We start from the raw sequence: 14,043 nt of genomic DNA on the forward strand, positions 1-14,043 counted from the left end.
ACGAGTGAAAATAAATGTAAACTGCAATAAGTTTAAATAATTTTTAATTAATTACGTCATAAAATTAATCCACTCACAGACTATAATAAAAAACGTTTTATGTCATTTCTATAGCGCAAAGCAGTGACAACCTAGTGCTTATGTAGACGGTTTTAATCTGTGAAGTTGTGCGATAAGGGTATGTCATATAGTGTAGAACAACATCACTATACCGAGCCTTATTAGATACACTAGAAAAAAATCTTATAATCAACTTGTTATCATAAACGCGATTTTGTTTAAATTTTTTTATCTGTTGAAAAACAAAGTAAAGCAGATAATAGAGAATTGAGTGTTTAAGATAAACAAGTAAAAAGTGTATTTTAAATTGTGTTTGTTTCATCACTCGGCAATCTTGCGTTTCAGTTGTATACTAATGATCCTATAATCTACTATAACAAAAAATAAAACTAAGTATATAGTCTATACCAGTCGTTTTTTAATCTTTTGGATATTTTTTTTATTATATAACTTAACGATTTGGTATCCAAATACCAAAATCTTAAATTTTCACACTTCTGCAACATGCAATTAGATCATTTTAATATTATTACGGTTATAATAATATTCTCTTTAGAAATCAATATCACAAAACAAGATATTCCGGTTCAACTAATTAATAATTATAAAAATGATTTTAATACATACGATAATTTGATGTCAAGACCAGATTTTGGCGATGATACATTATTGGTAATATTTTAAGTAATACTATAATTTATGTTGTTAGTATAAGACTTACTCAATATACAATTATTAAGAGAAGTTTTGCCATACAACCTTGAAAATATATCAATATTATTATATTAGTGGTAAAAATGTATCCCTACATATTTATTAAAGAAAAGAAAAAAATTATTTTCGAAATGGCCACCTGTCGCTTTTATACAGGCCTTCAATCTGTTTGGCCACGAATCTGTGGATCAACGCACTGTTTCCAAGGGCTATTTCACCACTGCTTGCTACTAATTAGAAGTCAAAAGGATTGTCACCAGGTGCAGAATCCTGCTGAAAATTCCACGGTATATTTAAAAAAAAATCTATGTCTGAGAGGTCACCATGATCCAAAACTTTACCTTGATACACTTTGGCTGAAGTTTATACTCCTTTTTCATAAAAATGTAGTTTTATGACGCCCCACCAAACCATCGATGATGCAGGATGATCACCAAATAAGAAAATCAAAGAAAACCTATAGTGCTTACGTAATACTTCAACAGCCCCTTTTGAAGTGCATGGAATATACACGACGGCTCCATACAGAATTTGTGCAAGGCGATCACTGCAATCCTATTTTCTTTAACAGCCCAATCCATATTGTAATTTGATAATGAACACGAAATAATATGTGAAATGGCGCAAAATCAAAAGAAGTTTTTTTAAATTATATAAGTGTTCCAAATTCAAAATAACTAAAAAGTTGAAAAAAAAAGAAAACTTTTTATGTAACAGAATTTATGGCCAGACTAATTATATTTTGCTACAACTTTGTCAGTTATTTTTTGTTTATACATATTAAACAATATTCAAGCCATATCACCCATCGAAGTCGATAAGACTTAAGACAAACCTCAACAGATGCCGAACTGTCTATTTTTTATCGGACTAGAAACAGACGACTCTTTACTTGGTGTAGGTCGGGTTCAACTTTATATCTATTATTGCATTGCGATAAAATGGGTAAATGTTTACGATAAAAAATGTGACCTTTAAAGAAGACACATATATAATTTTGTTTAATATAACAAGCTTTCTGCTAGCATCTTTAAACACCGTACATTGCAAGCTATGAGCGAGCTGAGGGTTTTTCTCAGAGCTTCCTGTTTACATTAAGTCACATTACTAGATGTCACTTAGTAGCGATAAGACTGGCATTTACATTATGTTTTTTTTACTTTTTATTAATATTATTACTTATTATTGTGCAATTACGTGAATAAATAAACACCGCCTGTTCCAGGTCGCATTGATTCGGTATCTCGGATAGTTATCCCCCAAATATATGTAAATATTCAGGCAATGGGGACATAACATGTGTAGACTTGTGTCAACGGTTCCGTGAGCTTTTTATCTCACAAAATCTTGAAGGCCGATGACTTTGAGTTTTTTAATCCCACTGCCATAGTCTAGTCTAGTCATATATTTAAATGTTCGATATAACAACAACAAAGTAGCGATTTTAAAAGACTCATTTAAAAATGCATTGAACAATAAATTTTCTATATAGTCTAATGAAAGATATATGTTTTCTTTTTAATAATATATTTATTTTTAAAAGCTTTATCCGCCCAAGTAAGCACTCGCTGGATATCAGGAACCTAGGCAGATAAATATCACAGCTAGCAATTAATCTTTTAATACATTATTTTTAAGTGGATTCGCGCATATACTTTTATAGGTAGCGTGTGAGTCAAACGTGCTTTGGAATTAAATAAATGAAATTCAATCTGGCCAATAAATTGTATACATTTTATTTATATTATCTCTAATGCATTATTTGAATACATAACTCAAATGATTTTGTCGCGAATTTTACATATATATACTGGATAATAATTTGAACTACGTCTACATCGAATATATAGAGTCAATATATTTAAATGTTTAATAAAATAGTACAATAATGAACGTCAAAATTAATAAAAGGACTCCATATTTACTAGTAGTTTGAGTAATGCCATATCAAGGGCGAAGAACGGACAAAATGAACTGTCAAGCAAATTCGATAATCTTTTTAGTCGTTTACTTTTTGTGACAAAATTAAAGTATGATAAAGCTAAGTTAATTTTAGAAAAACTTGCTAAATGGATATTAAATCGAGTAAGGGATAAAAATAATTATAGGTAAAAATTATGGCTGTTGATAGAAATAGTCGAGGATTGTCAAATTAGTTTCACTTACTCTATGAAGACAATTGTGTTTTATAATATTTTTTTTTGACATTGTATGGTATAAAAGCGAAAATCTGAGCGGGAGATCCCCAGTACCAGCTCCTTTCTCTTGACCGTCAACGAAGAGCTGTTCATATCATCGACGACCAATCCCTCTCCGAGCGGCTTTAATCCCTTGCCGTTGGGTAGAGATTTGGGGTCACTTTGCATTTCTACCGTATTTACTATCCGTGTTCCACTGTAACACTCTCCGTGTTCAGAGAAGTTGTAGCTATAGCTGATTAGATCGGATGTCGAGGCTAAATACGAAATTCCATCTATAACACTTCGACGTCAGTCGCTCCTCAAATAAGCGTTTTTAAGGTATTTTTACCGCGCACCACCTCTATCTGGAACCAGCTGCCCTCTGAAATATTTCCGAAAAATCATATCACTTAAGATCAGGAGCCTCCTGCCCGTTTGTTCCCTGTTCTATAAAAAAAAATGCCGCTATGTCTAATAAAACTAATAGTATTGTCTTTGGTAAACATAGCTTTTAACCGGACACACACGAAAATAACACATTTTTAACCGGATTAAAGCTCACCGTGACGCAAGCTGTAAAGCACACGAAACATGGGAAAATTTTAAATTTAAAATGTTGTAAAATAATTATAAGTTTATAATAATACAAATAGGTTTAATCCGGTTAAAAAATTGTTTTCTTTCAAAACTAATAGTATGAAAGTAGGCAAATAGTAGAGGAACGTACCAATAATATTATATAACGTATTTCTTTAAGAACTCGATACAAATATCCAAATTAAAATTCTTGATGTTCGTGCTAACCTGTGCCCATACTATGAAACGTCCATAGCAATACCTACAGGGACTAAACTAATAATATAATCTTGTTTAATACCAGGATTATATTATTAGTATATTATATAAATATAACATATTCATTATAAATTTCAATTCAACAAAGACATTAATAAATTCGAGTTTATCACCGCAACTTTTAATTTTCGAAAAATGATTGCATAATATTCGAATACATTATATTTTTTTTCAGAAGCGCTCAAACACGATTCGGAGTTCGAATTTTGAATTTGGATCATTAGTTTTAATAAGTGACGAAAATCGCAAGTGTTACCTCAGATACTTTATGACGTGAATATCATTATCCTTGAATAATACTAAGGGCATTTATAAAGTGCACTAGATAATGCTTTTAAATATTCATGTATAATATTCGTATTAAAAAAACATATAATATTGTCATGTTAAAACTAATTCTCTTTTCTTCCAGATATTACACATGTGAAATAAATCTTATTTAAATTACAATTTTAAATTATGCCCGATACAAAAGAAATATTACCTACAACTTTGTTAAACTCTGCTAATACAAATATTTCATCAACATTGTTACATCACGTACTAGTACACTCGTATAGAAAATCAAAACACTTTTTATAAATACCATATAAAATCCCATATGGTCATGCAGGATACATTATGCGTATATGCGGTTTCGATTACAGAACCAGTTAAAACCATAAAGAATTCAGTTTGAACATGTGCCAGTCAATGACTCAGAAAGCATCCAATATTTTGCTCAACTAACGACACAATCTACCCAAAATAACTGTTTTTATTTTTAATGTAGTTTTTAAAATCTTTTATAAGTAATGCATAGAAGTTTATAAATTATTTAACTTTTAAATTTAAGCCTTAGTATATTAAACTAAATATTCGTAAAACTTTTAAAACCATATTTCTCGAAATTTTTAGTACTCTTTGAATTAGAATTAAGCTTTATTATATATAGTGGATCAGAAAATATCGGAAGAATTGGGGATAGGATTAAAAACAAATGAATGAAGTTTTAGTAGCCAATCTCATTTATTGCGAAACTGTTTTGTAATTATTTTCTAACTTATTCTAAGTATCTTCACTGTATACACTACACACTTAATCTTCAACTTCATTACGATCCAGAATAACAACATCATAGAAGATTAAGTAAGTAATACCTTTGAAATAGCATCAATGTTTCAATTAATTGTGATGGGTGAAGATGTTGTTATTATTTTAAGATTTAACGTTTAATTGTTGACCTTGCAGGCGGCTTCGGAGAAGTCACTGTATACCAGTTTCTGGGAGTCGACTACTGGGGAGCCGATAAGGTAGTTCTCGACAGCGGTCTTGGCTTCACCAGTAAGGACCTTGGACCTAGAGAGCACCCACACGAAGTCTGCAAAGCAAATATTGGTTAATATCATGCATTGACAAAAGTGCAAATACTAAAACTACTTATCAGGGAGTGTGAACATAGCCAATATGTTTTGAATTTACTAAACGATGTTGCAATAAAAAAAATTGACATTGCTCAATTACTGTCAACGTTTTGAACATTTCCCCTGTAAGTTGTTTACCGTGTTGAGAACAAAATAGTAATGTGACTCAATTTACTATCGAGACTTTTGGTAATATTAAGTACAACAGAATATTTGTGCCCAGTAACTGTTTATGGTCATTTTTTGAGAATTTGCACTTCATTGTTATATTTTTCTACGTTGGGAAATTTATTTAGGTATCTTACCTTGGTGTCCCTTCTTGTCCTCGTCGTATTTGCAGTAGTATCCGATGATGTAGTTCTTGTTGTCAGTGGAGAGTACGTTGAATACGTTCTCCTTGGTGACACCTAAATAAATCAATAGTTTATTTGTATCTCAGATTTAATATAGATTAGGCAACGCTATAAATGTTTTAGCAATCTGATGTTTTTGCGATGACAATATTTTTGTTTTAATAAAAACAAAAATATTTTAAGAATTATTTGAGTAAAATAGCCATTTGATACAATTTATTATAATGTAATACGTTAATCCGTAAATTCACATTATAATAATTTATTATGAATTTTATTTAGTCTAATTCTTAGTCTAGTCCATTCATAATACTATCATTCGTGTAAATTCTGCACATTATTCTGCTTAAAAATTAAAACCTTTACTTAAAAGTTGTATACTGTATGTATTATGTCTTGAATTTACGGATTGTATTTAGTCATAATTCTTAGTGTAGTACTATCATTCGTGTAAATTCTGCACATTATTCTGCTTAAAAATTAAAACCTTTACCTAAAAGTTGTATACTGTATGTATTATGTCTTGAATTTACGGATTGTATTTAGTCATAATTCTTAGTGTAGTACTATGATTCGTGTAAATTCTGCACATTATTCTGCTTAAAAATTAAAACCTTTACTTAAAAGTTGTATACTGTATGTATTATGTCTTGAATTTACGGATTGTATTTAGTCATAATTCTTAGTGTAGTACTATGATTCGTGTAAATTCTGCACATTATTCTGCTTAAAAATTAAAACCTTTACTTAAAAGTTGTATACTGTATGTATTATGTCTTGAATTTACGGATTGTATTTAGTCATAATTCTTAGTGTAGTACTATCATTCGTGTAAATTCTGCACATTATTCTGCTTAAAAATTAAAACCTTTACTTAAAAGTTGTATACTGTATGTATTATGTCTTGAATTTACGGATTGTATTTAGTCATAATTCCTAGTGTAGTACTATCATTCGTGTAAATTCTGCACATTATTCTGCTTAAAAATTAAAACCTTTACCTAAAAGTTGTATACTGTATGTATTATGTCTTGAATTTACGGATTGTATTTAGTCATAATTCTTAGTGTAGTACTATCATTCGTGTAAATTCTGCACATTATTCTGCTTAAAAATTAAAACCTTTACTTAAAAGTTGTATACTGTATGTATTATGTCTTGAATTTACGGATTGTATTTAGTCATAATTCTTAGTGTATAATCATTCGTGTAAATTCTGCACATAGTTCTGCTTAAAAATTAAAACCTTTACTTAAAAGTTGTATACTGTATGTATTTTATCTTGAATTTACGGATTGTATTTAGTCATAATTCTTAGTGTATAATCATTCGTGTAAATTCTGCACATAGTTCTGCTTAAAAATTAAAATTTAAAGCTTGTATACTTTATGTATTTTGTCATGATATAAACATACCTCCGTAAGTCAGCTTGTGGTAGATCTTTCCAATCTTGGAGTCACCAACTGGGTAGGCAGTTCCTTCAATAAAGTATTCCTTGCCGTGGATTACGTGGTAGTTCGAAACTTTGACACTCTTGCCTTCAGGTGTGTACTCAGCCCATCCGCACTTTCCGTACTTCTCAACTGAGTTGGGGTATTTGGCGACTTCCCACCATTTTCCGTGGTACTGTAATAAAAGTATCCTTGAGTATCTTTATCTCATATATTAAATGATAGTAAAAATAAGGTTAATAAAGAGTTTATTTGCCATGAAACTAAGGCGAGTAACTACACAATCAGCAATGTCAAAATTAACATGCCAAAATAAAATTAAAAACATATTATTCATTTATAATATCATATCATAAACCCATAATTTAAGAATTTTACTGCGCCTATAAACTGTGATTTACTTCATAAATTAACTACTTTTTAAGAAGTTGATTAAATTATTCTTCTTTATTTTAGACTATATCAAAAATGTTAACTTATAGTATATAGTTTAGGTATATAAAAAGTCCATATTTTATATATTTCTACATATTAGTTTTTATACTTTATTTAATCTATAAAATTGTAGTTAAGGTAGTTTAATAATTTGATTGAAACCAATGCTAAGGAGTCTTATTCTCCATTAGTTAAATATTGACTTAAGAGAGCACCAAACAGAGAATCTGAGGTATTAACAATATTGCAACCCACAGTTGGTAAAGTTAATAATATTTATTTGAAAACTAAGTTGTGGGCGTATGTTATTAAGAGATATCAAATAATTAGTGCTAATTTGTTAATAATTCTTATAATCACATTATTTGCCAAATATTATTAAGCCATTTTTTAGCTAAAGATTTATTTAAGCTAGTTAATTAATGCATCCGTTTAAGTTTCCATACTTATTTAGTCAAGTAAGCTTCAAATATAATTTATGCGTGCTAATTCTGAATTGATACTTTAAAATACTAATACAGGAATAAAATGAAAATTTATATTGCCAACACCAGTTCAGATACCAGTGATTACTACCTAAATTTTGTGCGCTCCCGGTACGACTATGCATAACTTATTACTGTTAAATATTTATTAAAATTATACTGCTAAGTCATTATTTACTTTGTTTTTTTTAACTCATGCTAATATTTTATTTAATAACTGTTGGCTTAGTAATTTATCGTATTGAGTACCTAAAAGTTTTTTTTTTAATATAATAGTTATTGACTTAAAACAAAAGTATATTAAAAAGTTACAACAAAAAAATACCCAATATTATATGTGTAGTATTTTTGAACACTATGAAATCTAGTTTTATATATTTTAAGAAAATCCATCATTTATCTTTTCGCTGTATTTTTAATAATAAAAGGTAATTCGTGATTTTGTTTATATTTTAGTAATTGAAATAGAAGAAAATGACTATATTACGTTTCACGGTAAATAAACATTATATTTTACTATAATGAGTTATTTGAACAAATAATATTAAATATTACTTGGTTTCTATTTAAAAAATAATAAGCTATCAAAACATGTTAAAATTCTATGAAAATTCAAACACAAAGCTCTATGCGAAGCGCAGCCCTATAATTACGATTATGAATATTATCTACGATTTTTCGTAGCGACCTTCGTAGGCACTAAGCTACGAAGAACTTTAAATTACACTTAGAACTTTTTCATTTTATAAATTTAGTTACATTAGCGAAATAGTAACTACTTTGAGCTACAAGACTACATTTAAATTTATTATTTAAATCAATTTGAAAATGGAATAGTAAATTAATTTTTAATGCTTACGTTTGACCAGTCGAAGTTGTCGACTGGCTTGACTTCGGGACAGGCACCGTCGTGGTACACGTTGGCGGACGCGGCCGCTACTAGAGCAAGAACAATCAAGTACTGCATTTTGTTAAGGATAGCGCGATTCTTGAACGGGAGCCAGCGGTTGACTGATTGATGTTGATACAGCGCTATCCTCTTTTATACTCTCGACGGGCAGAGGTCAGGGCCTACAAACATATTCAACCTATAGCTTCTTCGGTTAATTCTAGACATAGATAAGCTTAGATATTTTTTCTAAAGAATTTAGGAATGTTGTTCGCCTCGTTGCTAGTTACAGTTTCATTTTTAGTTTGGACGTAGAACAAGCATCGCACGTGTGGAACGTATCGCATTTTAAATATTATTTTTTTTGGATTTGTGATTGCATTGTGTGTTTGGATAAGTTTTTAATTCGCAAATATTTATATTAAAAAGATATATAATATATCTGTAATCTTTAGTTAACAGGTAATTAAGAGTATAGTATTTTCCTATAGATCTTAATGAAATTAAAAAACGTATTTTATCAAATGGTTCAGTTAACATTTTTTTCTTCTTTGGTGTATGTTTATATATTTGTTACATTATTTGCAAAAATATACTTAGGAATTCTTGTCAGGACTATCTAAGTACCATACAGAGAATCAATGCATATGATTAATGGAAGTAATAAAAACTTTGTTTTTTGTAGTAACAACATCCTGTGACATTCTACACGTTTTATAGTCAACATTTTTTTTGCAACATAATTGATTGCAAAAAAAACGCGTTATTTTAAAAATCCATTACCATATTTTTTTCTTAATTCCAAATATTCTTATTTAGAGTACAGGAATATAAATTTTGATATTCATTTAATCGTTTAATTAGTATTCTTCTACATTTAATGTATAAATATCAAGTGCGAAAAACATATATATATATATATGTGTTTAGAATTATAAAGCAGAATTTTCAAGTGACGATCACCAATCATGTAAACGTATAACACAGCTTAGTTTTTTACAACACTCTGGTAAGTTAGTACTTCTGTTGTAAATAAAAAAATAATTTTGCGCAAGTTCAATATAAAATGTGTTTTTTAAATGGTAATTCTTTTATAAAAGACGAGCCAAGAAAGCTAAAATAGTTTTAAATTTTTATATTTTAAAAAGAGGCGAAAAGTTAAATTAATATTTTAAGTTATATTTTAAAGTTAAGAAACTTGTTTGTATGAAGCTGATTTCAGAACCTAATTAAAAAGTAATGGTGTTAAGTAGTCCAATTATTACAGGACCATTTGAATCACGCTAATCACAGCTAGTCGTTCATCATTATAACTTTTCTCTCGCGAACAAACCACCACAGCCGGTAAAATATAATTTAATCATAAAATACATGAAGGTATAAATTTTCAATTTTTTTTACAAATTTCCACTTAGTCAAAGATTAATACTGGTCGGCTTATCAGGATTTAACGAGAGAATATCCAAACAGGTTTTGTACTTGCACCTAGCTATCTCTATAAGCTGAAGAGAAAGCACGAATTGAAAATACACCTTGAAATAACACCAGTTAATTTCAAAGAATTTAGATTGATTTATAGATTAGTACTAAAGAAATTTTCCGGCTATATATTTCATTGTAATAATTAGACATTATGCGCAAAATATATATATGTAAGAATAAATATGCAAAAAAAAAATATTCAATATATACTAAACTTTGCCAAAAGTGAAATAAAAGGAATTGCAATTTTTTATAACGAATTGTTTTTGTCTTTGTATCTACATATTAACTCTTTAATTCCACCACATTCTCTGTGGTCATCGGTACTAGGCTACTAGCTACTAATTTAAGTTATCTTTATCTTGTGTCTTTTACATATTTATTACTTAAATGTGCATTAAATTATATAATATTTTTTAACGGTGATAGATATCTATGTGGCAAACTATATATACATATATATGTGCCAAAGAATATTGTAACTCAATTACAGCCAAATACCATGTTTTATGTTTAAATTATTTTACTCCACTTTTGTATCTTTGTTTTCTTTTTGCTCTCTTTGTGTGGTCCATAATATATTTAAATAAATAAAGAATAAGTGTCCCTATAACGTACATAAATAATTATGATCGTCTAGTTTGCAATAAAAGTTTAATTATTTTTTAAATTCTAAGTTAATATAATAAATAAATATTTAAAATTCTCTGGTTTTATTTAAAAAATCATTTATATACTATATAAGAGTGACTGAGTGAGTAATATTTGAGATGAGATAAAATGTACTGAAACTTATCAGATAAATCTTTCCTTTTGTTATTTCCCCTAAATTAACTCAAAATTAATTATAGGCAGTGATGGTACATTAATATTTTAATAGTTTGTATTAATAATCGACCCAAAACAGATTTCATTGTAAATAAAAATGTTAAATCATTACAATATATGAGCCTACACACAGCAGTGTTCAGCCTACACACACTGTTTTTGGTTCTAAGACATGTCAGCTTCGACAGAGTGTTTGACCAAACCTCGGCCTGGAACGCACCCACACACTTCAAGGTTAACAGACTTTGTACATATAATATCTTCAGATAATCAAGATTCATACGAATTATGCAACCTCAATTTCCCATGTCGGGAAAAGCGACTGAGACACAATTAATGTATAAAGTAAATCAGTGAAGTGGAGAGAAAACTATTTAACTTGCGGTTTCCTTACTTCGGATCAAGTTTGCGGGTTATTTCAGGTTTATATGGTTAGCGTCTCGTAACATCGGTCATTCACCTTAAGTAGATAAATGATAAGAACCGTAATGCTACAAAACATAGAAAGCCTCTTGCCTAGAATTCATGTTTTTGAAGAACTTAAAGAATTGAATAAATTATCTCTAATCATAAATTAATAATTATAATATAAAATTTAAATTTTATTAAAAAAATTCTGACAAAGGGAAAACCCCTTTCATCCCAACCCCATCACACTTTTTTGATGAGTAAAATATATGGGTCTGTTCTACTTTCATACTTTCAAGGAAAGTATAATTGCGTGGTCTGAGTAGTTTTTCTTTAAATTAAGCAAATTTATTGGTTTTATTATTTGAGATTTTATACTATTTTTGTTAACGCTTTCACGACCACTTTTGCATGCCAAAATGACCTCAGTCAGTTGAACTTACTTTGCCTTATTTGTATTGGCATTATACTTTATATAATTTACATTTGTACGGCAACGGCAAGCTTAAATCTATTACAAGTACAGATTTGAAGTTTAATAGTCAAGTGATTCTAATAAGCCATTTACGTATAAGGTTAGGACTTAAAGAGGTCTCTTAAACAGGCTGATATGACTTCGTCTACATATTACTTTTATGCTCATTTAAGCCTACTTAGTTAAGTTACAGTAATTCCAAGGTACTGGGTTTGATGCGAAACAATAATTTTTTACGTTTGGATAATCATGCCGCAAAAGTGTTTGACTGTTTCCAATAAAAATGTCTTATCATATACTTTAAAATAAACTTGATATATAATGATAAAATAAATACAAAAATCAGGTCTATTAATCAATATAAACAGGGTTTTAAGTTTAATCTGAAATTTATAATTTCTCCCAAACCATGAATACTCCGGCTTCGAACCCAGTACCTTCCTTACCATTAAGCTGGTAATTAATTTTTATGAGCAATTAAGCATGTCCATGTTGTTAATTCTACATTAACTGCATAGCGATGCTAATTTGTTGCATTTTTATTCAGATTGATAAGTGGTGTATAAAGCCATATTGAGCGACATCTCAAGGCCAATGATGCTTTAGATACATTCTTAAGTACATTATATAAATACTTAATCAGTCGGAAAATATAAGGCGGAGATTTGCACAATATCGGTTTGTTTCCCGTTGGAGTAGCCCCTCTTGAGGGACCATATTCCTGCCTGGGCCTGCATGGCGCTGTCATGGTATCGACATTAAGGACTTTCTGCGTTTTAAGCGTACTACAGAGATCAAATTAAAACATTATATTTATGTTTTTGATACACTGTTATTATTTCATGTACAGCTGTGGTTGATATAACAAAATGGTTTTGTTAATAATAAGCCTTATATAGATACAGAAAATGTTTTAAAAGGTAAAAAAAACAGTAAAATTGATCTGATTTTTGTTATCCTTTTGTTTTTTTTACTATGACAAAGGATTTTTCATTCATTCGTAAAAAAAACTTAGCATCATTACGTAAAAATATTAAAAATACACTACCTAAGTATAAGATTGTGTAGATTATTGTTTTACGAGAATTTATAGTATATTAAAATAACGAGCACAAATTATTTTCCCTAACAACTATCTTGTTATGAATAAAAACACATATCAATTATTTATACCGTTGCTAATTAAGTATTATTCAACGGAAAATAATTATGTGATTACAATAATTGTTTGTTTATTATTCCAATTCTCATTTATAGGTCTAATACATATTAGTCCACACACTATTTATGAATATAATGGTCAACAACACGTGAACGGGTTTTTTCGGAATAACTAAATAATATTATTAAAATTTAAATAAGTAGTTTGGCAATCAAATAAATTTTATAGAAATTTAAAACAATTTTAACCCATACTCCATAAAATTGGATAACCTTTGTTATACTTCTAGTTTATTTCATGCAATCTACTAAGACAAGGTCATACGAAATTTATACTGTGAATAATTGTCAACACTTATTGATAGTGTCATGCCAATTAAGTTATTAAATATATTTTTAGCTCAGATAAGAGTATTCTGAAACTTTCTTTCTCTTCAGTTTATAAAGTTTATACAAAAAATACCAATTTCATTTAAAATTGCAATGAGAGTTGTCCTAGATGGACGTAATCACGTCAAAATAGTTGCTTGAGAGCAACTATTACATTTTATGTCTTTTTATTACCTTATATGTTATACTAACTTATAGCTTAACTTGCATATTGACAAATAATTAAACGTTTTCTATTACACCGTAGTTAATGTTAATTCTTATAAAACTCTCATGTGATTTTGTACACTGCATTATTTATGTTAAGTTTTAAGTTGTTGCTTCTCGTAATATATAAAATTAAACAAATCAAGTTCTGTTAAGTATAAAAATATATTAATTTTATGTTTCACTAGAAATACAGCAATATCAACATAAACCAAGGAACATAAGATTAAAATATTGATATATTCGTTTAAAGCATATACTTAATAT

The 14,043-nt window shown here is 28.9% G+C and overlaps 1 protein-coding gene across 1 annotated transcript; it reads right to left on the minus strand.

Annotated features, from left to right (window-relative positions):
• Positions 1–4,793: 4,793 nt before the first annotated feature.
• LOC123720577 (bilin-binding protein) lies at positions 4,794–8,955 on the minus strand. Its single transcript, XM_045677250.1, has 4 exons — positions 8,796–8,955; positions 6,981–7,191; positions 5,518–5,619; positions 4,794–5,169 (listed from the first exon to the last, which is right to left on the minus strand). Exons 1-4 carry the CDS (start codon positions 8,901–8,903, stop codon positions 5,021–5,023), a joined length of 570 nt encoding a protein of 189 aa, XP_045533206.1. The 5' UTR covers positions 8,904–8,955; the 3' UTR covers positions 4,794–5,020.
• Positions 8,956–14,043: the final 5,088 nt, after the last annotated feature.

This window comes from Pieris brassicae, chromosome 2 (assembly GCF_905147105.1).
Source record: "Pieris brassicae chromosome 2, ilPieBrab1.1, whole genome shotgun sequence".
Taxonomy (NCBI): domain Eukaryota; kingdom Metazoa; phylum Arthropoda; class Insecta; order Lepidoptera; family Pieridae; genus Pieris; species Pieris brassicae.

Coding starts and splice junctions, on each gene's coding strand:
- LOC123720577 (XM_045677250.1), bottom strand. CDS start 8,903: ATGCAGTACTTGATTGTTCTTGCTCTAGTAGCGGCCGCGTCCGCCAAC. Junction 7,192..8,795: donor ACAACTTCGACTGGTCAAAC/GTAAGCATTAAA, acceptor CTTTTATTACAG/TACCACGGAAAATGGTGGGA. Junction 5,170..5,517: donor GGACAAGAAGGGACACCAAG/GTAAGATACCTA, acceptor TTTGCTTTGCAG/ACTTCGTGTGGGTGCTCTCT.